The sequence below is a fragment of the Oryzias melastigma genome, linkage group LG21 (genome assembly GCF_002922805.2).
Source record: "Oryzias melastigma strain HK-1 linkage group LG21, ASM292280v2, whole genome shotgun sequence".
NCBI classification, from domain to species: domain Eukaryota; kingdom Metazoa; phylum Chordata; class Actinopteri; order Beloniformes; family Adrianichthyidae; genus Oryzias; species Oryzias melastigma.
This window is the reverse complement of record NC_050532.1, coordinates 19,112,284-19,137,720: the sequence shown is the minus strand read 5'-3', so window position 1 is coordinate 19,137,720 and position 25,437 is coordinate 19,112,284. Positions and strand designations below refer to the sequence as shown.

At 39.3% G+C, this 25,437-nt stretch overlaps 2 protein-coding genes across 3 annotated transcripts in view; one reads left to right on the top strand and one right to left on the bottom strand.

Annotated features, from left to right (window-relative positions):
* On the bottom strand, positions 1-1,939 carry sp9 (sp9 transcription factor; the record flags this gene model as incomplete). Its single annotated transcript, XM_024286406.2, is given in 2 exon segments — positions 1-1,283; positions 1,667-1,939. Coding segments are annotated over 2 exon segments (1,304 nt in total), but the record flags the coding sequence as incomplete, so codon positions are not given.
* Positions 1,940-4,295: 2,356 nt separating this feature from the next.
* The window catches only part of LOC112155038 (obg-like ATPase 1), a 54,104-nt gene continuing 32,962 nt past the window's right edge, over positions 4,296-25,437 (top strand). Inside the window, exons 1-4 of one of the 2 annotated variants that reach the window (XM_024286408.2) lie at positions 4,296-4,453; positions 4,545-4,633; positions 8,253-8,396; positions 12,735-12,862. In XM_024286408.2, coding sequence (XP_024142176.1) covers positions 4,439-4,453; positions 4,545-4,633; positions 8,253-8,396; positions 12,735-12,862 — 376 coding nt within the window. In that variant the 5' untranslated portion in view covers positions 4,296-4,438. The remainder of the gene's footprint in view (positions 4,454-4,544; positions 4,634-8,252; positions 8,397-12,734; positions 12,863-25,437) is intronic. The other variant, XM_036209573.1, reaches the window with a different exon arrangement.

Sequence of the window (25,437 nt, the reverse complement as noted above, 5' to 3'; positions counted from 1 at the left end):
GGGGACGGATCCTTCACACTGATCCTGGGGTTCACCCCCTCCAGAATAAGTTCAGGGGACTCGGACCTCGGGGTCTCCAGGTTACTGGTGTCGGTGTCGCTGTCGCTGCCCTTTTTGCCGCCTCCGCCCGCCGTGTGCGTCTTGATGTGCTTGCTCAGGTGGTCGCTCCGCATGAAGCGCTTGTTGCACACCGGGCAGGCGAAGCGTTTCTCGCCGGTGTGCGTGCGCAGGTGTCTCTGGAGTTCGTCGGAGCGCGTGAAGCGTTTGCCGCAGAAAAGCCAGTTGCAAACGAAAGGCCGCTCGCCGGTGTGCCACCTCAGGTGAGCTTTGAGGTGGGAGGTCTTCCCGTAGACTTTGCCGCAGCCGGGGATGTGGCAGCTGTGGAGTCCCTTCCTGCGCAGGCTGGCCCCCGCGGGCCCCAGGCGCTCGGCCTCTTGGCAGTTCGGACAGTCACACGTTGCTCTGCCGGAGTAACGCCTGGACGACCTCGAAGAGCTACTTATTCCTGAGCTGCCCCCGGAAATCATGGCATTGGCGGCAGAAGCGTCTGTGTATGTGGGGATGACGGTTTTGAAGCCGTCCTGCGTTAACAGGTGCTGGCTGGTAGACAGCAGGTGAGACGCGGACGGGCTGATCCCGGTGGAGCTGAACGCCGAGTGCGTCAGCGACGAGAAGTCCGGGTTGTAGCCGCTCAGCTGGGAGTGGATGGCCTGGGGCGTCCCGGAGTGCAGGGAGGTCTGCAGGGTGCCGGCCGGGTTCTGCACGTCCAGCCACGAGCCGGGGTTCGTGTGGACGTCCCACCACGATGACGCGCCGTTTGCCACCTCGCCGGAGATGGTTGAGTGGAACCCGGACTTGTACCACGACTCATAGGGGTGCGCCATCCCCACCCGCGGGTACAGAGTCTCTGCTGATGTGTGAACTTTGGAGATGAACGCAGACTGGCCGGACTCCTGCGTCGAGACGCTGGCGGAGTTGGAAAACAGACCGCTGTATTCTGTGGAAAACGCAGAGGAGGTCGGGGAGGTGGAGGCTAAGCAGAAGGCGCTGTTGCCCGTGCCGCTGGTCGGGGTTAGTCCTGTAGACGCGCGGCTCGTCGCCACGGTAAAACCGGGGAGACTGGATCCCAAGTTGCAGCTGGAGGAGGATCTTTTCCACGGATGAAATCCACCCTTTGAGAAGGCGCTGGAGTCGGGTAAAGTTGTGAGAGGACTGGTGTTGCCAATTTTGTTGCAGGTTGCAGCCAGCATCGCTAGAGGTGTCGTTCCAAACCGCGGCTCTTCCTGTGAAAATACGCATAAATATTTACAATCAGGCGCCACTGGGTGGGATGTTTTCTGACACAGAAGCAAGAGTCGAAATGAAAACAGAAGTTTTTCCTGAACTTTACGCACAGGTTTCCTAAAGAAAAACACACATATTTGTGTAAATAAAGTAATTTAAATAGTTTTGTGACTTATTTTAAACTAAAAGCAGCATGAAACAGAAATACAGACACAACCAACAAAGTTTGAAAAGTCTTTGAGTTGAGATGCTCTTAGATTGTTTGACCAGTACTTGGATTTCTGACCTGCTGTCAGAAACACAACTTTACAAAAGAAATGTTCCAAACGAGCCGCAACTCAAAGCCCAACTTTCGTGCGTAAAAGGAGAAAGTCGGACTTACCCCAAGTATAGACGTAGCCATATCCAGGGTATGTGCTGCGATGGAAGTTTTCGCGATGTCACTGCCGAATGCCTCCAATTTGACTCAGATTTATCGGATTGATTCGACACACACGCGCTTCCCTCTCTTGGCTCGCGGCTTCCCAGCACTACCTAGTTGTAGCGAGCGTGTTCTTTGAAGTACAGCTGGAGAGGAAGCGCAGCCAATCTAATAGCTGCATACTTGGCTGGGGTTTTGAAGTCAGCCAATGAGAACGCCGACCGCAGACAGAAACACCAAAACCCCTGCCGTCAATCACGCGTCTCGCAGCCTCTTCTCAGACTCACACACAAGACACGATTTCATATGTTTTTATGAATATAGTAATATTTTATCTGTTCCTAAACGAAGGTGCAATGAATCTTTTCATTGCAGAATTGAGTTCAAACTTCAAATCTCCGCGAGGTAAGCTTTTCACGCATTTTCATGTCTGTGGATTGTGGCCGCACTTCTTTAGCTTCCGCTGTCATTTCGGGGTTTAGGAAAAACGGGCTACACGACACTGAAACGTGATTTAATCATAAACATCCACCACAAGACACAAGATGAGATTTTTTAACACGTATTTTTTGTGGTTTTGTCGGTGCGTAAAGGAGATGGCGCATTTTACGCGCGGTGGGAGCCAGCAGAAGTGCAGGGCTGTGCTCCTTCTAACATTTAAGCGTCATCGTGTTTATGCTGGTGATTGAAGGCTGGATGAAGTTTTGGCACTGTGAGGCCCGGGAACGCGCAACAAGCGCGCATCCGCTGCGTAAAGCTGTTCCCGAATGCGTAAAAGTGGCCAAAAAGCTGTTTGTAAAATAAAAATGAAAAAAAAAATCTGCATGTTGGGACTCGCGCCCTTCCACACACAGGTACCCCTATATTTACCTGTTGCAGCAGAGCAGGTGAGAGGTCAGTTAATTACATTCTTCCTTGATCAGCGCACATTTCCTTTTAGGCCGCCAATAAGATCTCAGTTCTGCAGCCGCGAGGCTCTTTAATTAAATTGTTAGGGATCCCGTTTGTTCACCAATTCTTAATTTTTCCGCCACTATCCTGTGCAGCCTATCACAATTCAATAAGCCATCATATTCCACAGTTTGTTAAAACGCTCGAAGATAATGGCACAATGTAAAATTGACCTGCTCTGATGTGATTCATCATCCCTTTTAAAGTTAAAGCAATTTTCCAGAGAACGGCTTTGGTCGAAAGATGTGCATCACACTATTCAAAAACCCGGGCAAATGGGGCTCTATTAGAGCGCGCGGATGCTGCCTGTAAACACAGGCGCAATTTGTTCAAATACTCTTTTTTCTTCTTCTTCTTTTAAAGCTCCACCTTTAGAAGAGGGGGATAAAATCAGTCTCATCAGCATCTAAACGCTGCCAGGAATATTGAATCATTTTTTGCAATCATGACAATTTGGCTGAGTGCTGTTAACAGTATTAACAGTCTCCTTTTTCCTCCAGATAAGCAAGGTTGATTGTTGCAGGAAAAAATCTGTTAATTCGAGCTTTAAGGAAACTGAAATGCATTTTCACTCATCTCCTCTTTTGAAATATTTCAGTTCTATAATTTTGAGGGGGATTTAAAATAATTTTGTCTCGATGTAAAGAAAAAAGGGGCCAAATAATTTATCAAAGGACAAATATTGGTTAAATCTTTTTTCATAAAATCATTTATTTGTTTTAGGGTTGTCAGATTTTTTGAAAGAGTGGAGAACATAATCCTTCCTTGTCATTCAAGTGAAAATTCTCAGCTGAATCTGTCACTCTGGACTCCATTCCTGAGTACTTCTCCGTGGCAATTAGGAGCCTATTACAAGCCATTAGATTGATCAATGTACCTTAAACAATGGGAATGATTTATTTGGTCGAACAAAACGCTCTGCATATTGTGAGGGGTCTAAGTGGGGGTGCATCCATCAACAAAAGATAAATGATTAATTTAGACCTATTCATTTAAATTCCTCCTAAAAAGAAAAAAGAAAAGAAAAAAAGGCCACCCTCACTTGCCTCAAATCTGGAGGCTCATTTTCTGCAGACCTGCTGCTGGAGGATTGGGGCGACGGGTTCTGGTTGTGCCCCCGTGTGCTTTAATTTGTATGACTGTGGAGGGAAGTTTATTTGAGGATGTTTAACTAATTGTTGTAATTTCGTGCGCTCATGTGGCTACACCTGTTTCTCTCTAAAGGGGGCTGGAGTAAACCGTGTGTGAAAGGATGGCGCGCTTTGACTCTGGTGCTGAAGCTGCACATTGACAGCTAGAAGAAAAAGTGAGGTATTTTGATTATATCCAAAATTATTTAGATTATTAACAATTTTATGCTTTATTTATGCCAATTTACTGTTCAATTTTTCAATATTTTTTCTTAACAATTGATAGTAAATTGAATTAAATTCACAAGTAGAATTTGATGATAAGATTAATTATTAAATGTGGTCAACACAAATTAAAGAAGGATTGTTCTTAGAGGAAGGATCGTCCCCATCTTCCAAAGTCCTCCTGCGCCTTTTTACGCACCACCTCCCTTTATGGTAGATCTTCTGGCCGCTCCTCGATCCCATCCACAGCTAAATTTGGAGGGAGAGGTCAGCCCCCCTCACAGTGTCAACTTACTGTTCTATTTTGAGATCCTGCAGACCTGTGCGTGGTCGCTCAAGTGCTAAGTGCAGGCTGCTGGTTCCATCCGAGCCCGATTTTCAGCGAACGAATGTCCATTGCGCAGAGTTTGTGACTTGAAAGAGGAACATGGCTCCAAAAAAGGTGTTTTGGACAGTTCCAGTCAGAACTGAGGTCGATTATGTAATGGCGTGCAGAGGCTGACTGCAAGGCGTCTCGTTTGCTTTTGTTGCAGGCAAAAGGGGATGCACTGAAGCCGCCACCGCTGATCGGGAGGTTCGGTACCTCACTGAAGATCGGAGTCGTCGGCCTGCCTAATGTTGGGTAAGAACCCTGCAGCTCTGTCACCATAATAACCCGCACGTGCTTGGCCTGCCCTCTTACCAATGACGCATGAATAAATGTAAGGAACTTTCATAAAATGATTTTCTCAAGCTACTTAAAAAAGATTTAAATAAAAGTTTTCTAACATTCTGTTCAATTATAATTTAGAAATTATTAAATTGAGAAATTGTAGTTTTCTTTCAGTGGTCTCAAAGTTGAAAGGGATTCTGTCCGCTTCATCAGAAGCTTCCCGCAAAAATAAAGACTTATGTTCTCTCCATTGTCTCAGATTGTTGCAGAAAGCACAACAAAAAGCATCGACAACCTCTTATCTTTTCCTTTTTTTGCCACTGCTTATCACTCCCCTGTCAGAGAGTTTGCTGCAGCAACATCTCTGTGGGGGGATTACACTGACACGTTTCTGTCTTGTGCTTCTAATGAGTTAAAAGGCTCACATGCCGGGTACAGATCACTTTGTCAGCGTCCAACCTCCTCTGACACATTAAAGCATTGTCGGGAACGCTTACTCGGCCTTTTCTGCAAAACATTAGTTGGGTCAAACCCCTAAAAAGCCCCAAATAGATGGTGAGATGCTGTACTCTAATTGGTCCAAATAAAGATGGTGTTTTAAGTCACCTGTCAGAAGACAGAGGGTGTAATTTTAAGACTTGTTAAGCCAAAATATACACACTTTATCCCGTTTTTAGATGACAAAATATCCTGCTCTCCACTGTCCACTGTTTTGATTTTTCATAAGTAAAATTCACCGATTCTGTTGGCCTGCCACGCCACATTTGTGTCAAAGTAGAAGTTGTCAAGCCTCCTGTGGTTTCTTTATGAATGAATTGGGTTCAGATGCCAGCCAGCAGCTGGGTGGAACTTAACATGCCGCACACTAAGGAGCTGGATGGCTGCAGTTCTTTTGCTCATTTGCAGAAAAGATTTTCCTGCTTGTGTGTTTAGCCACCTTACAGGAACATGGCGAAAGACCCCGCTGGTAATGAGTTCACTCCTGCACATACCAGTCTTTTGCATCAGGTTCATTAGATTTACAGAATAAAGTCCAAAACTATGTTTATTATTTTTTATTTTAGGGTTTTTTTTTACATAAATATCTAATTAAAATTTATCTTCGGGGGTTCGAACGGACGCATCCTGTAGGAAACAATTTTTACAGTCTCACAGTGACAATGAGTCAGTCAACTTGCACAAAGATAACCAAGATGATAAAGATTAATGAGGCATTTGAGCAGAAAAGCAAAGACATTCACATCCCAGTTTGGCAAAAATAAATTGCAAAAGGTCTGCTGGACTCACAGCTCTGAAAATCCGAAACATTTACGGTGACTGTTGCCAGAAAAAGTCAATTTTGTCCAGTTTATAAAAGCAAAAAAATACATACAAGTACATACATTGTATTAAATCAGACGTTTCTGTATGATGTTATTTTTGATTGGCAGGTGGGTGGACTCACTGATGACGTTGAATAAAACTTTTACTTACTCATTTATAGAACATTGTTGAGCTGGATGGAGTTATTTAGTAACATAAGCTTCGTTTCTTTTGAACGGTTCGGTATTTTGAGTGTTTCCATTGTAAAACGGATCCATTAAACAGTTCCGACCCGTACCTCTTGAGGGCCCCCATCCGTTTTAGGTTTATAGAAAAATATAACAGTTCGGTTGGGGCGGAGCCGCTGTAGCCACCTGTTGATTGGCAGAAAGTAGTGATGACATTAGAAAGCACCAGTTTAGCGCTAAAATAGCTTTTCCATTTTCCTCTTTAGCCGCCAGCAATCTTCTTTCAAACAACATTAAATTCCTGTTATACACGATGTGCAAAAACTAAACCAAGAAAAGAACGAGCTGCTGGATGACCGCCATTGTTGTTGCTTTTCTAGTTGTCGCATTACAATGACGCGGTACCGAAATTGAAAACAAACCACTCAGTAGAAGCGAGGCTTAACTAAGTGGAAACGCTCACCAGAATTAACTGGTCCGTTCCGTACTACTACTTACCGGACCGGACGGCTCAGTGGTAATGAGGCTATAGGGTCCTAAGGGTCTCCCAGTGCCCGTCCCCAGCCCGGAGAAAATACAGGGTTGTGTCAGGAAGGGCATTCGGTATAAAAAAAAGTTGAGGTGGATGAGTAAACCCCAGTCAACACAGACTTCCAGCTTTATCTTCTTATATTTTACCTGCTTTTGTCTTATCTTTTCTCTTACCTGTGTATATGGTCTCACCTGTACATAGGTTCTGATCTGTAAATAGTGTCCATATGCTGTACAACAACCTGTACCATACTTATTTATCATAATATTTATGCCACATGCTCTTACTGTCTATTGCACTTTAGGTTAGATGCTAAACTGCATTTTGTTGCCTTGTACATGGACATGTGTAATGACAAAAAAGTTGAATCGAAACAAATCGAATCGAATAGAATTTAATTGAATCGAATAGAATCTAATCAGATCAGATCTAATCTAATGTAATGTAATCTAATGTAATGTAGTCTAGTCTAGTCTTGTCTAGTCTAGTCTAGTCTAGTCTAGTCTAGCCTAGCCTAGCCTAGCCTAGCCTAGCCTTGCCGAGTCGAGTCGAGTCAAGTCTTCAATGTTTAATGTCCACTTGGCGACATCAGAGATTTTTTATCATGGTTTATGCCCAAAAGTGTTTATGTCACAACTTTGAAAAACAAGCTATAAGTCAAAGATCAGCTTGAGGAAAAACAATGGATTCAATTTGTCCTTCTCAGATCCAAATTCCGATTTTTTTTTACTTCTACAGGTAATATTCGGCAATATTACTCACCAGATGATGCTCAACATCATCACATCATAAAACCTCAGCGTGACGGACATCAGCAGGTTTCTTTGAGAGCATTGCTTTAGCAGGTGTGACATCTGTGGCATCACGTTAAGAACCGTCTGCTTTCATTAAAGAGCTGAAGCTTGATCAGTGACTCAAGCAGCAATCAAGCGACTTCTTCCCCCCTAATTCCTATAGAAACATTAAAGATGTGCTCATGTTTCACTCTGCTCCTGTAGGTTGAAATATGGATTTTTTTCAGCAAATCAACCAACATTCAAGTGTGTATTTTTTCTATAGCATACATATTAAAAGATGCATTTATTCAATGTCTTTTCTAACATTTTTAGTGAAAGGTTTTAGCTGCTTTTTCTGGCTGTAATCACAACCAAATTGCTCAGGTCTTGAAAGAAATGGTTCTGATTAGCTTTATAAGGACTTTAGAGGTCAGAGGCAGAGATTATAGGGTTTAGTAAACATCAAGCGGATTAACAGGAAACTGGAAAATCCTGGATTATAGTTGAGTGATATAATTGATTGTGTGTTTTAAGTATTAGAGGCTTTCCTTGTAAATCTATAAAAATAAACCCAGCACCATGCAGCCTTTAATTGATTGTTTTCATCTGCATATGATAAGACTAAAGTGTAATTGTATTCTGTATCTTAAATTTAATTCCCCCTTCCTAAAAAAAATTTGAGTGGATTTTACAAACTTTTTCCATGGAAGCTTATGCTCATCACATCAAACCGCTCGACTCCAAACCGGCACTTTCAGGTGATTTGACCTCACTGCTGCTTTTATTTCCAGGAAGTCAACCTTTTTCAATGTGCTGACAAAGAGTGAGGCTGCTGCTGAAAATTTCCCCTTCTGCACCATTGACCCAAATGAAAGCAGAGTGCCCATTCCAGATGAACGCTATGATTTCCTCTGCCAATTCCACAAACCTGCCAGGTATGGGGTCTCATCCTTCACACAATATTCACACCTCGTATTTGTAGTCTGGGATGGTCCTTTTTTCCCTATAGGTAAGAAAAAAGCATATAACAGTGTTCACATCTCTTTCTTTTGTATGATAGGATCATATACAATTGATGCTCCTTTTGTCGAGGAAAATGATCAGACATGCAGTCATCATACATGTTTGTGAAGGTTGTTTAAACAGATGGAATTCAAGTTTTTTTCAGCGCTCTTCTCCTCATGAGTGAAAAAATTGCTCCACTTTAACATACAGCAGCAAATAGACTTATTGAAAAGAATGTTTTTGTAGCTTCACCGTCTATGTATGCCCTTTGGAGGACAGGGCAGTCAAAACAGGAAATGTATTATCATAAAAATAAAGAATAAAGTTTGCACATTGCAGAAATTCAGTATACTCGACAACAAAGGAAACCTTAAAAGACTTTTAAGGTGGATTGTAACAAAAATAGCTTTAAGCCCTCAGCAACACATGTTTAAGGGTCTACTTTCAATTAAAAGTGTATGGCTGAATCCTAATTCTTCCCTACCTCTACATTTATCCTTCCAAACAAAGAAATATGGAAAAATAGTGTCCTCAAATTTGGACGTCACTAACCCTCCATGATATCATCAATAATTGCAGGTCATCTATGTTAATGCATAGCTGCTAGTGCAAAAAATACATAAAATCTTTAGTTTTATGACTTTATGTCCTAGTGTAAACTTAGCATTACAGAGACTTAATATTAATCTACAGTAGGCCATCAAAGATAAATAAACAACAAATCCATATTAAACTAAATTTGCTGCCATTTATCATTCTTGCAGTGAAATACGGCACCTAAAAGGTGTAAGTGTTCAGGATTTGACTCCCAACTTTAGCTGTAGCTGCTAATTTGCCTCACTTTTTGTGACAATATTGTAACAATCAAGCTGTACAGTTCTGAGCCAGATGCCCGCTCAGTCTGGGAAAATGAATCTTGTCGTCTTTTAAGTGATGCATCAGGGATTTTGTAGGTCGTTCAGCATATTTTCTGCATGACAATCATAATTTTTGTCAAACAACATTTTTTTTGTCCTCTCCTAATGTATAGTAATTTGAAAAAGAAATACAAGAAATACAATTTTAAAGTTGATTTTCTTGATATGTGTGCTCCATCATAGGAAAAACATGCTAAAAACTCTAAAAATAAGATTTTTTTATCATTTAGGTGACCATGATAATTTACTGAACAGTGAGAGATGAGGTCAAGACAAACAAGCTCACCCCACGATCAGTTTGAAATAAACGGTTAACTGGATCCCCAGTGTTGGAAGAAGCAGAAGTTTGAGCACGACAACAAATGTGCACATGCACAGGGAAAGCATGCAAACTGGGCACAGAAAAAAAAGAAAACACCCAGCTGGGATTGGAGCCGGGAGCCGTCTTGCTGTGAAGCAACAGCGCTAAATACCACTGCACTGCGCCGTGACAAATGGCTGATAATGGACTGTACTTATAAAGCACTTTTCTATTCTTGTTGATCATTCAGAGCACAGTACAGTATTAGCACTGCAGCGCTGACTTATCGAGTCACGATTAAAGAATTTAAAGTATTGCCAAAAAGGTAAAATGCATTAAAATATGCATATTAAAGCAAACAAAGTGAACAGTCCAGGAAAATGTGCAGAAGACAAATCCTGTAAATCTCTGTACAAGTTTGTGAACATAAAATCAACTTGAATGAGAATAGCAAGCACTCGTGGGCCTCTTTTGTGTGCAATAGATCTGCATTCATCAGTAGAGAAGTGCACTGTTGTTTGTTCTGTGTGTCTGATATCATTGTGGGAAGATAAGGCTGTGATGAGCGCGCACTCGACTTCTTCTCACAGCCGTGAAACACTCTTCATCTTGAGTTTTATTGTGTTCATGGTGTAGAATACCCCCATATTTATATTTGTTTTTTTCTTATAATTCTTCATGTTAAAGTAGCATCCTAACCCAGCATGTAATAATTAGTAAGGTTTAATAAAAATTGTTGTGGTTCTAGCGTACGATTATAGCAACAGGTTAAAGACACATTTAAATGAAAATAGGGTTTTTAGGAAGTTTTTGTAGCATTTTTATGATGATGGAGGACATATTATAGGAAAATTAAGCTTAAATTTGCATTTCTGAGGGTCTTTATTCAAATTGTTGTGAGAAAAACAAAACAAAGGAAAGAGGATTTTTCAATATAAAGCACCTACAGACTGGAAAAAAAACAATTCAGCTTTCAAAGCTCATAACTTTGCCACAGTTTAATATTCTTATGAAGGATCTGGAAATGAACTCACTAACCTATAGCTGTTTTTAATTAATTAAGTGTTTTATTATGTTTTATTTCATATTTTTAGCATATTTTAATATTATGACATGTCTTGGGCGTGTGTAACTGTTCCCTCTTGACAAGGACTCCCTTGAAAAAAGAGATGAGTGAATCTCAATTGAATTTTTAACCTGGTTAAACAATGGTTAAATAGTTTTAATAGATTGAAAAGATTTTAGATTTTATACTACTGGGAATGATTTTACAAAAAATGTATAGTTTTAGTGGGGCTGATCTGGTATTTAGAGCTGTAACTTTATTTAACCATTAATGTCTGATTTTCAAAAACACCAGCATCATTTAGATCTCAGTGTTTGTAATATCTCTGGTATTATTTGGGAGAAAGCAGTTATTAAGGCCAGATTCCGAACGCCACTCAGAAAATCACATCAGCATGAGGTAAACACACGCACACCAAATGACTAATGTTAAATATTGCCAGCTTTCTGCTGACCCGGTGGTTTCCCAAAGTGCAACACTGAGTGTTTACGCCGACTGTAGATGTATAATTGAGTAATTACAGCAGACTCTTAAATGAGGCTTCTGAAGCACAATAAAGTGTAATAAATTAAAGGTGTCTGTAGAAAGTGAAGGAGCGGGCCAAAACATCAGAGCCACCTAGGAATGTCACACATCCCAGTGGGACGCCACCGTCCAGCGTGACCTCCATAGTAAACAAACGGAAAGATGGAAATCTTGGGCGGAAACTGCTTTTAATTGTATGAGTGAAGCTGTCAAAGTGGCCCATGAGGGAATTAGGTGATGCTGGAAGTGGACTGTACTAACTACAATACAAAGAGTAAAAATATTAAAACTCTACAGTACATAAAAGTAAAGCTTAACATGACACTTTCATTCAGGGATTAAAGGCAATTTATTAAACAGAAATAAAGTAGAAATAAAAATAAATTACTTCTGTTGTCTTTTTTAAGGACAAAGGGGTCTTTATTGATACTTTGTCCCTAAGTGTTGTTTTTCGTGACTTTTTTTCTTGATTTTTTACTCACACCATTGATCAGTGTAAAACCTTTTAAATATCATCATTCATGCTTAAGAGAAAATACCACTTTAAACTGTAAACAAGCTCCATTAAGATCATATGATTTCTGAAAACCCCCCTTAACTTTAAACTAAAGATGCTTTAATTTTTGATTAAAAATAATCAAAAATTTTAAGACCTATTCCAAAGAAAATTGTGTTTTTAATGTGTTCTTGTAGCATTTTTATCTTGGTGGAGGACATGTATTTATAGAAAATTAGGCTTAAAATGGCATTTCTGAGTATTTATTAATTCAAAATTTTCTCTAATCAGGAGCAGAAAAAAATGCTGTCAGAAAAAGTTTGTAGATGTAGATGTTTCATGTTCAAACTTGGGGGCACTGATGCAAATTCTTCATTTTGTGGAGACCACCCCGATACTTTTCAGCACCTCTTGTGGATCTGTTCACACACTAGGGTTTTTCTTTAAAAAAAGACTTCAACAAGTTGTAATTGATCATCTTCACATGGACTTTGTCTTAAAATGGGAAAATGTTAGAAGAAGATGCATTTTTAAAATGCATTTTTATTCATTCTGATAAATTTTCACATCCACAAATGCAAATCCAGTAATCAAAAACCAGTTTTTAAGCACTTTTATAATGTTGTTTGCAATGTGAAACAAAGTGATTCTAGCAACACAAAGCATTACCATATGTTCACTTTACTGTGTGTGAATGTATGTTTCTTTGTTCTACTGTTGGTATAATATTTCTGTATTCAAAATTTCTTATTAAAAATGTAAAGTATGATGGGAAATAAGAGCTGGCTTACTTTGCGCCAACTACTCAGGCAAATTTCTATTGATCTACTGCCACTCTGCAGAAACTAATACATTTTTTTGCTGCATTTTGGCTAAAAACAGTATGATCATGATCAAAAGGCCACTGGAAATGCGTTTCAAAGGATTAAAACATGATTCAAACTTATTTCTTTATTTTTACAGCAAAGTCCCAGCATTCCTCAATGTGGTAGACATTGCTGGCCTGGTGAAAGGAGCCCACGCAGGCCAAGGCCTTGGAAACGCCTTCTTGTCCCACATCAGTGCCTGTGACGGCATCTTCCACATGACACGTGAGTTATTTGATGCATTACGCACAAAGATGATTTCACAGAACGAGGAAACCACCACAAACGTGTGCAAAGCCTTTGATGCTGTGTGGGGAAGCGACTCCATGAGCAGCATTTGGTCCTGCAGAGATCTGCAGTCAGACCTAACACAGCAGATGATATAGTTTCAATGAGTTTTGTTTGTGTGGTCGCTACTGAGATCAACATGACGCTTTCAATGAATGAAGTCAGACCAAACCTCACATTCCTACTGGGAGGCACTGTGACTGTGGTTCAGGCTTCTCACAATCAGTGTCACAAAGTGAGGTTTGGAAACACCACTGGAAAGAGGGAGCCGCACTCTTTATTATGTTGTTCTTCTGCTTTGATTCAAAGGAGGTACGTATATCCTCACATTTTCTTTTTTTTCTAGTTTTTATCAACATTTTTAATTTTATTTGCTTTAATTTCAGATATTTCAGCTTCAGGTGAAGGGTTTTTTCTTGAACAAATAAAATGTTACACATTAGAGTAATTAAGAGCCATCAGGTGAAGGAAATAAGACTTAAAAAAGAGGATGCTGGATTTGTTTGCTGCTTGTGTGTTGTCATTGACTTCTCTACTGTGTGAAAAGAGCTCTGATTGCTTGGTGAGTCGGTGTCAGCAGGTACAAGAGCAGGGAGATAAAAAGGCTACGGCTATTTTTTATTTATTGTGTCAGAGTTATCGCTGTGTATCACAAGCCTTTTTCATCTGTTGGAGTGCAGTTTTTCTTGCTGCTGCTCTATATATGTGAGGGAAAAATGAAGATATCTGAAGATTTCTGAGTTTCTCTAAATTTTAGGAATATTCACCTCTGATTGGTTGACCATAAAGCAGAGGCTGTGTAGTTTCTTAAAAACGTCCAGCAGCACAGTAAAAGCAGGAAAGACACATATTTTTTTTAGAACGATTGAGAGAGTTTATTCAGAAAATAGAAATACATCATGTGTAGGACAGATTTTTTAAAGTTCATCCCAGGAACAAAGCCAAGCTTTAATATATTCTCGAAAAACTAACACAAACTCCCCTTTTTTGCACAATTTTGCTTAATAAAGACAAAATGTTTTCACCTTTATTCCACTGATATTAGTTCACACTGCGCCCAGAGGAGTGGGCTATTTCTGTCTTTCTGTGCATCCTGTGTGATATTCACCATTATGGAACCAAAAGGGGTAAAACTGGTGACATCCCTCCTGGTGGAAACATGCAATGTGTAAAGCATGCAGCAGAACAAATATTAGCTGCATGTATCTGTGCACAATGTATTTAATCGATTCATAAATTGGATTAGAATTTAGTTGTGTACATGGGGACTAAAAAACTTTATAAAAAACATTTTCTTATGCCACACGTTCAATTATTTTGACATGCGCAGAACTATCTGAAACACAGAGAACAGCTGTAGAAGAAGAAGTGACAGAGTTCTGGGCACACTATTCTTATTAATTTTAACATCAACCTTTATTTTTTCTGGACACAATTGGTAAAATTTGGATCTGGATGAGTCTGATCGAGTCAGAGTATCCTGAATGCTGTGTTCACAAGATGCATTTTTATTCTGATCAGGCTTTTATTCAGATTACTTGTGCATATGTAAATGCAGTTATTGCTTCTGTCACAGCAGTGATGAAACACGACTGATCCTGTGCTTTTTGTTTGACAATCTTTTATTGAGAAGTAGGATACAGTAAAACAGTCCTGACACTTGCTGTGAGCAAAATCTCAGTCGAGACCACTGACTGTATATAAGAACTGGACTGTGTGAGTGTCACTCATAGAAAATGGCTTACTTCCAGCTACAGCACAATGAAGGTAATTCAGTCATTTTTTTTTTTTTTTTTTTGCGATATGGACTCCGCCGTGTCACAGACGTGGTGTGGCTGTGGTGCAGAGGTAGAACAGTCGACCTCTGATAGGAAGATTGCATGTCCCCCCATGTGTTGAGGTGTCCTTGAGCAAGATCATGGTCATAGGTTGGTGCCAATGTGTGTGTGAATAGGACTGTGACTACTCAGTACTTTAGGACTTCTGAGAAGGTAGTAAAGCTCTATACAAGTATACACCATTATTGGACCCAGATGTTGTGGTCCGAGTGGGTTTGAGTAACTAATTTTCCATGGCAATCACTCTCGCCAATCAGAAGTGAGCTTGTTGGAAAGCCCCACCCCTATACCTGCCACTTGAAAGCGTGCCGGGACAATCTGCCAATCAAGAGTTGCGAACATTTGACCACTTTTATTGAAGCATCTGATTGGCCAGTTTATAACTTGAATGGCATGCATTAAAGAAAAAATATGAAAAAATAAGATTATCAAGAACATGTTAAAAAAGGCATCAAATCAAGAATGGTTATTCTGACAAACAGAATGACTGAGTAATAGCTATTTATTTCTCAATAAAAGTTTATGGGATTTTAGTTTTTTGGAGCCAGTGGATACTTCCTGTTTGGAACTCGAGGAGGGAGGGGTTACTCAGTCCAGTTCGTTTATACAGTCAATGGATTTTACTGCGCTGCATCGTAGATAACTTTAGTGCTTTATGTTATTTTTTTGTGTGTTTTACACATTTTTAAGTCCAGTTTGAGATAAATATAAAAGAACCATTGTTGTGTTTCACAATCCAAGAAGAGTAGGGAACTAAAAAAAAAATGTACAAAGTTTTGTTGTCACATCCTAAATCACTCCAGTATGAAGCCTTGCCCTTACAAACAGCAGGCGTTCCACCTCTCTGTCGCCTTCTCTGGAAGCGTCGCAGAGATTGAATGAAACCCGCCGTTATGAGGCCGTCCGTTTCACACAGAACAAAGACGCTGTGTGAAGGAAGTTCTAGACTCCATATTCATAGGACAGTGAATTAAAAATTGATGTTTACCTCAGTATAGTAAAACGTAAGACTTTTTAATTCACAATTTTAGGCTTTTTTAACATCATATATGAAGGGTGTATTTGTTTTTTCTGCCCAAGTAGCTGTAGTTTATTTTGAAAAGCTATAAATCTCATAATATATTGATGTAAATAGTTATTTTTACATGCATAGGTGAATTTATTGAGATGGATTTTCTTATTTATATCAGTGCGGGGTAACATTTTGTGTAACATCCAATTGTATTTTTATATATTCAATTATATGTATGTGCAGAATTTAAAACTATAGTGTGTGTGTGCAGCTTTCTTCCCCTGGCATGCCAGTGCTTTCTCTCTGGTGAAGTTCTTAGAAACAATGTGGCTTGTTTCACAAGTTAACTGTTCCACATAGCCACTTTTGTTTCCCTAATTATGCCAATCTACGCAGAGTGCCACACAGAAGCCACTGCTTTTATACAGCTTAATTATATGCTTGTGGGATCACACTTTTTGTGTCTTGAGTGGTATATTCTTTTGTCTGAAAGTTCAGAGCTGCTGTATTGCAGAGTTTCTTTAACACCTCGCTGATGTTGTGAGATTGCTTTTGCCAAATGAAGCTAAAGCAATCAAATCCTATGCTTTTTTTTCTTACGAATTTTATCCTTTTTTTGTTGATTGTCAGCATTGGATTTTCCTCTCAATCTGTTTTGCACATCATGAAGTTTTCATCCCATAATGATTTTGAAAGTCTTGCATCCACAAAAGATCCGCCGTCAACGATGTGTTGAAAAGCTGTTTAAGAGCTTGATGACATCCTGAATGGGTCTCAGACGGGCTAAATGCTCACGGTGCTCCAGCAGTGAAAGCGGGTGGAACCTTGCCGTCTGAGACAAGACAGAGACACGTTCTACTTCACCTACTCCTCTGTTTCCCACAAGCCGCTCTGCCAGCTCACCTGGCCTTATTCCCAGATGTTTCCAGCAATTAGATGACTGAACGCTCACACAGTGCCCCTCAATCACTGCTGGAAACCGTAGTTCACGGTTAATGAGGACTTATTTATGCTTGCACGACACTCCGCAAGAATCTTGCCTTAAGATATCACGACATTTCATCTTAAGGGACTTTCTATCGTCGTGGCTGTCTGGTATTTTGGGCTTTGACTTTTCTCTCGCTGTGACATTCATGCTGTCAGCACATGCATTCCTGGTTAAGTCCTTCTGACACAACTGTTCCTGCATCATGAGCAGAAACATGTCGTACATTCATAAAAGGCCTTGCTTTATCATTTTTAACTAATTAGTTTGCTTTTCTTGTCCGCATAACCGTTAATCAATTGTTTACTGCTCTGTTTGGATGTTTTGGTCCAAACTGATCTCCTGTGGTTTGGAACTGACAGTTGGATAAATCCAACATCTAAAGAGGCCACATTGCACAGTTGGTTATCAAACCAAGTCAATTTTCCTTTTTATTTAATCTTTTAATTAAGTTAAAATTGTCCATTTTGTTAAAAAGAAGTTGATTCTGTCTGCAAAGATACTATTGACCGGATTTGGTCACAAATGCGAGTCCATTAGAATTGCATCCAAAAATATAAATGTGTAACAGATAGTATTCCATCATGTAATCCTGAACATTAAAACCAACAAGAACAATAAGGATCATTTACAAAAACACCACAAACATACTTTTTTTCTACTTAGTTAACAATGTTTGAGGATCAAATAAAGAAAATTATCAATATTTATCTCAAAATCATCAGTATAATGTGAACCAATTAAAAAAATACATATATATTTTGCATTAAATGTGTTTATTGGAAATGCATTTTGCAGGATCACAGACGAAAACTGCTGTATTATGAAGAAGGAAGTAAAAATTGTGCTTTTACTTTAAAAATCCAAGTTTTTTTTCTTAATTATTTCAAAGTAAGAGATCAACAAACGGCCTTTAAAAGTCTCTACTTGCCTCTTATGCAGTCGTTTTTTCTACACTAAGCTAACAACAGAAGTTGCTTCCTGAATACTGGCTTCTATTGACTAAAGATCAACAACATATTGGCGTCTCAACAGAGCTGCAGACAGAGAACATTCTTACTTTTATTTTCTGTTTAACTGCACCGTTCAGATGTCGTCCTACCTTTCGCTAATTGCTTTTTTACCACAGGCATTACAAGCAAACCGGATTGACTATTTAGACAGGCGTGATTTACGGCCGCTTTTCCTCCTCGCTGACGCCAGTGATGGCTTGATATCACTCATCGGCTTACAAATTGTCAAACTTGACAGAGGTCCAGAACTGCTCTCTCATCAATGACTAAAAGTGCCAACTGCTGTTTCCTTTGTTGAAGCAGTCGGTGACGTTTATATGGGTGTACAGTCAAGCCTGTGACTATATGATGAAGGTATGAAACAGTTCCTTAAAGGAAACCTACAGGTCTGCGTTTGTACATTTTACAAGGATTTATTGATATTTATTATTGGGTAAAATTTACCTTAAACTCCATTGATTCTACACTGGCCAAGAGATGTAACCCTTATAAATGTGCATGTGTCGTGCATTCAAGAATGAGCTAAACGGGCATTAATGAACGCTCCTTTAGCACATGGTGTGTCGTTAGCCAATGCTAGCGCATGTGCAGGACAAATCTAGTGAAACCTGCTCCAGGCTTTTTCTTCTACAGCTTTTTTCCGATGTATGAAAAACTTGCTATCATAATTGTGGCCAAACTGCAATTATTAATTTCTCCTCCATGATCAATTGTTGGTTGGCACTGCCGTGTTTTGAAAAGAATGCTACCCATATGTTCCCACCAAATCCGAATCAAAGTTTAATTGGTTTAACTCTAAGCATGTGTTCTGAGCTCAAGAACAGACTTAAAAACATGGATAGCGATGCATGAACATTAGAGTTTTTAACTGAGAAGCCCGGACTGCTCTTTTACATGCATTTACATAGACTTTTCATTGAAAGCGGTCGCTGGAACACGCGTTTCCAAGCCCGGTGTAAAGGTAGACCATATTGCTTATGCATCAGGCTACACATGAATCAATGCATGTAAAGTATCTATGCAAGAAGCAGTCAAAAGAGACTCAGTCAGGATTTTATTTATTGAGAAAAAGTAGTTAAAAATAGAAATTTAACAGTTTTCTCTGCTCTTAAAGATCTGCATCTTCAGGCGTTATGACAGCAAGTCGATTGCAAGAAATCATAGCTGTACACCAGCCGCACTGCTATCTAAACTTCCTCTGTTCCCTCTTCTCAAACAATGCTGTGTTTTGTCAAAAGGACACTACAGTGTAGGTTATACCCTCTCTTGGGGTTTTGATAGGTTATAGCTTTTTTATAAAGTTGTGATCCTAAATTATGACCAATATACCAAGAAAATTTGAATCCACAAAATTGTATCATTAACTTTCAAGCTTCCAAGTGATTCTCTGATACACCAGCTAACACCACTCACTAAAAATAGGGGGATGTATAGATTTTAGGGGGGTAATGATAAATTTTAGCAACAATTCTAGCATTTATCGATGTATCTAATTTTGAAATGATTTTTAATGATATAGTTCATCATAGATAGAGGTCATCATATGTACATTTCATCTATATGAGAGAAATAATACAATAATCCAGGATGTCACATTTATATACTTTTAAATAATTTATTTGCATTAAAATTAATATTTACCAACTCCAAACAAACAACAATTTTGGTCCCTGCAGTTAATTTTTTCAAAGAAGCTCTCCTAACCTCCACTTGGAACTGGTTATCTTAATAAAACACACCTGTTCACACTCTAAAATAGTTGGACTGCAACTTCTATACCATGAGCAAGACCAAAGAGCTGTCAGAGGACACCACGGACCAAGACTACTGACTGTCTCCATCCATCTGGAGATTCATAAAAGATCTAAACTGGTGGGATGCAAATGACAAAATAATCCAGAACTACACAGGGGTACTGGTCAATGACCTGAAGAGTAACAATGGTTACTATAGGAACACGCAACGGCCTTCTGCTTAAGCCAGCATATGTCGAGATTTACCAGAGACCATCTGGATGATCAAGAGGAGGATTAGGAGAAAATCGTGTGATCAAATTAGATCAAAATGGAACTCTTTGGTGTGAACATCAATTGTTATGTGTGGAGGGGGAAGAATGCTAAATTGCATCCCTGAAACACCATACCCTCTGTAAAGCACAGTGGTGGAAACATCACACTTTAGAGCTACTTTTCGGCAAAATGGACAGGATAACCAATCTGTATCAAGGAAACCATGAATGAGACCTTCTTTGAGATTTTGGACCGATCCTTCCTTCCATCAGTGAGAACACTGAGGATAAAATGTGGCATCATCCCAAATACATTACCCATGAAACAAAAGAAGTGATTACGTAAAAAGCATTTTAAGATTCTGAAGTGGTGTAGGCAGTCTCTGGACCTTCATCAAATAGAGAACCTGTGATGGGAGTTAAAACTCTGTGTACGTTAATAACAACCCCAAAACATCACTGCTCTTGAGAAGATCTGCATGGAGGAATGGACCAAAATAGCAGCTAGTGTGTGAAAACCCAGTAAAAACCTATGACAAACCCTTGACCAAGTCATTACAAAGTATTTAGGTGAACACTGATTTAAAAATCAAACATGGTGATTTCCTGGGTTCTTTCTTGAAAGAAGTGCATCTACAATAAACATTACAGACTTCTCTCTTCTGTTTAAGCTGGATAGCATGCAGAATTGGTGACTGACAAACTTGCGCTCACTAGATGCTCCTTTTAAAGTTTATTTTCAATGGAAAATTGTAAACCTTTTTTCTTTCTTCTTATGTAGAATTATGTCAACAGATGATTTGTACCTTTAAAGCTTTTTTCAAATTTAGGCATAAAATATTCAAAAGTCATAAACACCATCTTTCACCTTCACACCTTCTTCATTTTTACTGCAAAAAAACACAAACTGTTCTTACAAACGGGCTTTTTTTAACTAAAAAAATTATTGAAATTGCTTCAAAGTTGTTGTTACTTTACGTACACCTTTGTGACCATTTAAAATTGTTAGCTTCCTTTTACCAGGTTTTATTTTATTCATGGTTCAGAAACAAAACGGGTCAGAAAACAATCTGGTCCACACTCCACTTTATGGTTTCTTTGTTTGCGCTGCTCACTGTTTGTATTTAATACTCCAGCTGTTATATCTCAATCATTTCCTTTTGGGTGTTTTGAGTCTGTGCCGAGGTGCTGTCACAGCATTTCAATTAGCATTTTTGCTCCAGCGAGTATGGAGAGTTTTTGTCAGCCTCCACTCATCGCCAATGATTAGAGAAAAACGTCTACCCATCTTGACTGGAGATCACCACAGCTCCAGATAACATGCTTGGTGATTGAAGGTCGCAATATTTTGAATTCTAATGGGCATGCAAGATGAATTGCCTGAAATAGACTGTAGAATCTTCCTGCTTCCTCCTCGCATCCCACCTCCCCCTTTGCTTGCTCGCCATGAAAAGAACCACTGGGAACGGTAAGGCCAGATGATCATAGAATTATTGGATGGTGATTCTACACCCTTCAAAAAGGGAGTTGCTATGGAGATATCGTTCCAAACGGGGAAATGATTCACCTTTGAAAGGCTGGAGGGCCTGAAAGCTGAACACATCATTGTTCAGGTGGCGGTTGGTTAGGAAATTGGTGGTGTCTGTGCAATCAGCAGCGCAATAGCAGTTAGCTATCTGAAAAGGTTTGTTCTCTGAATGATGTGGGACAACAGCGCTCTGCATATGACAGTTCCTTTCACACCAGGCACTCCTTCTCAGCAGTTTAACAAAGTAGATGGAATGACAGAGGTGAAGCTAATGATAAGGGAATTAATACTGTGTTTTCACTTTGCTGTCACTTCAGGAAAACCGCAGACTTCCCATCATGATGTTCAACTTCCAGCTGAAAACAGGTCAGGCTTGCCTGAGCAAATCACTTTTACATATGGAGGTTTTTTTTTTTTTTTTTTTCTTTACGAGAGGGAAATCCAACATGCTGGAAGGATGCACCTTAAAAAGTCTGTTCAGTATGAGATCCACCCTTTGAGGTACTTACATTCATAGGATCAAAAACTGTGATTTGAGTGAGAATGATTTTTTTGAAAGATGGGATCATGAAGAAGACTTGAGTGTATCTCTAAAGGGCTCAAACCCACCATTTTTTGGTGTCAAACTGCTTTTAGGAGCCAATGTATTTGGCGTAATTGACACACACAGAGAAACAAGGCTGAATATTGCACAAACTCTGTTACAGGAGAAGTGTGCCTCAAATTGCAGCCAATTTCAGGAATCCAAAAAGAAAAATGAATGTCGAGAAGATAAATCCTGAATGAACATAAATACCTTTATGTGTGTTGCCAGTGTTTTTGTCTCGGGAAGACATCCATAATGTGCTCTTCCTGACAGACTCATAAAATAGCTTTTACGGCTCTGAATACCAGGAGAATTGCGGCACTGAGTTTGCGTGAACATTTTAAAAGCAGCTTTAGGAATGTAACTTCTTTAGATGTGCACTCATCCATCCAGCATGTGAAAACACGCACAGGAAGCAAGAAGTCAATGAATACTGTAATTTAACTGAATTATGTTGACCACATATCCTCCCAGGTAGCAACTTCAGAGAAGACAGCTGAATAGCTGTTGATCTCGACTTGTCTTCACGAGCACCTGACAAAAAGAAAAAAAAATTATTGATGCAAGCTAACTTAATATGATCCTTTTGGGTGTAAAAAATTTGTTCAAACTGAAAAATGGAGGTCAACTTAAAGAAACTCAAGATAAATACGTCTCTTTTTATTTTCTATCACCTTGAAACGCTTAAAATTTTCTGGATTATCCTTCTTTTGATATACCTGCTTTGCCTAATACTTAACCAAGCCACTGAATATGCGCTCTCACCAGAGACTAAGCCTATTGTTCTATTACAAAGGAGCTGCACTTGTTAATACTGTCTTCATACATGTCTGCATACACTGTTTGAACTGAAGCAATAAAATCTGAATCAGCTAAGTGTCCCTTTCCACCCCGTTCCCTCTTTTTCTTGCGTGTGTCTTTGTGTGGCACCACAGTCTCATAGGAATCGTCATGGCGGCGCCCGGCTTTGACCCTGCCGCTGAAGGGCTAATTGTGAAGATTGCTTCATCAGATTTCTCTCTTCTCTTTTTCCGTATCCATTTGTTGTCCAGCTTAAAGCCCTGAATGGGAAGGTGGTAAAGTGGATGTGAGTGTTAAATTAAGCAAAATGAATTGAGGAAAATTACCTTGGAACGAGAGGACTAAATAGTGAGTGCTCAGCTGTGTCTGCTTTAAATGTTGAGTTTTTTTTTTAACTGTTTAATAGCCACTAAAAAAGCCACAATATATATATATATAAAAAAAAAACTTTTTTAAATAATCAGAAACTTTATTAATGCTTTAACACTTTTTTCCAACAATAGTTTATTAATCATGTAACTCTTTCAGAAACTTCTTATTCATCACACAAAACGGATGCATGCGTGTTAAAAGCAGCACATCAAACATGTTTATCCTAATTGTGCTTAATGTATATGCATTCCACTAACAAAATGATTACTTTGCATTATATCTTCTGAGCTCATGCAGACACAATAGCAAATTTTCATCCCAATCAGTGCTGAACAGGGAGCTGCTAAATTGGAGCAGCAAAACAATAATTCCACTGATTAGCCCCTTTCTGTGTGGCGTAAGTGAACTGTTTATACTGTGGAGTACCTCTGCAAGAGGAGAAGAACCAAAACAGCCTGATTAGGCAAAGACTAATTGAATAAGTTTATTTCACCATGAGGACAAACTCCAAGGATGACAGCTTGCACAAAAAGTCTGCTGCTCGTGTTGATTTGCATGAGTAATAAGGTGCGTGACGGCTGTCTGTCACTTTTAATGTTTGGATAGATTGTGAAACCAGACGTTTTATCTTGCAAAATCTGGCAAACAATGTTCAAAAAATTCATGTTTTGCAATCTACAGTTAGAAAAAGGTCTTGATGTTTGTTTAAGACGTGCTGCTTCTTTATTGCTGAAACTCTTCTCTTTAGGACTGAGAAGGGAAGGGAGTGAGTTAGACTGCATTTGATTTTCAAAATAAAACACTGTACATTACTTGTGGATATTAGGGGTGTGTATTGAGAAGAGTCTGATACATATCGCGATACACATGTTATATATGATATATATCGCAATATCCCAATACAGTACCAGACAATTTTTCCCTATATTTTTTTAAATTATGAATTAAGAATTATCTGAATACTAACACATTTTTTACAAAAGTAAAATTGTGAAATACAAGTTATTTAATAATCTAAGCATTAAGTACTGCAACTGTATCTCATAATCATTTTGCTTTTACCCATGGTGCTTTTCTTTTGATAATTTAAGAAACATTTAAGTGGAAAACAAAAGTAAGACTGAAATATATGTTTGCCTTTAAATAATGATTCAATATTACCTTAGCAGTATTTTTAAATCTATACAAGTATCCCCAAAATGTGCTCAGTGGGACTTATAGTTTTGCTGAAGTAACAGGTTCTCACTAATGCTTTGTGTCACATATTTGCACACTGTATTTTGGCCTTAAAAAGCTAATAAATGTGTATTTTTACTTTGTTACACAATAAAAACATATTTGTTCCAAATTTATATATATATATATATATATATACTTCTTAAACGTTTTGAGTTAATTATTTATTAAATTTAAAACACAATCAAGTTGTTGCATTTAGTGCTTCAGTCTACACCGCCTTAAGTAACGTATGTTCAAGCAGCCATAATGCAAAGTCTATGTTAACGCACACGTAGCAACACAAGTTTCTACGACCGTTTTCGGGTTCTATGTACAAAACACTTGGCCATTGAAAGCTCATTGCAAGTTAAACCCAGTCTGACCAGTAGAGACTCTGTCTGGAGTCAGAGCTCTCTCTCCCCCTCTGGTCACTGGCAGGAGTCATCTCCAGAGCACTAGATACACTACATCTCCCATCAACCCCAGCGCACGCTCCCCGGATGCCGCTAAGCTGACACTCACTGAAAATCACCCACATGACACTTAAGCACTGCACAGAGAATCATTAGTGCGAAGTATTGTTTGGGCCACTCTGCCTGCATTATCGACATTTGTATTTGGACCTGATCCTGATGTTTATGATCTGATTGCCTGCTGCCTGCCCTGACCCTTGCTTGGACTCTGACAACTCTACTCTCTTTTTGGATGATCCCATGCTCGTGACTCACCTCTGCCCGTCTGACCCTGATTTAGCTTTGTGGACTTTTAGCTATGCTTGGCTCTTGTCTGAACTAATAAACCTGCTGCATGTGGAACCAGCTGTCTGTCCGTTTGTGACACTCGGATTTGGTAGAGATGTATATTTGACGTCCCTTTTAACTCACGGAATTGCCAACTGTTTGAAAATTGATTATAAAGAAAAAAATAGTACTCATGGTTTGGGCTCGGCCGAAAATAAATGACACCAAGTCTTTGGTATACCAGAATAGAACTGTAAAATAAAAAGCCTGGAGCAAAATTCACGAGATCCCCACCGGTTCAACATTTTGCACTAAACCTCTTCCAACTACAGGTGGCGGAAATGCTCTTGTAAACAGCAGAAAAACTAAAGAAGAATAAGAAGCCCCTCCCTGCTAGTCCATTGTGAACAC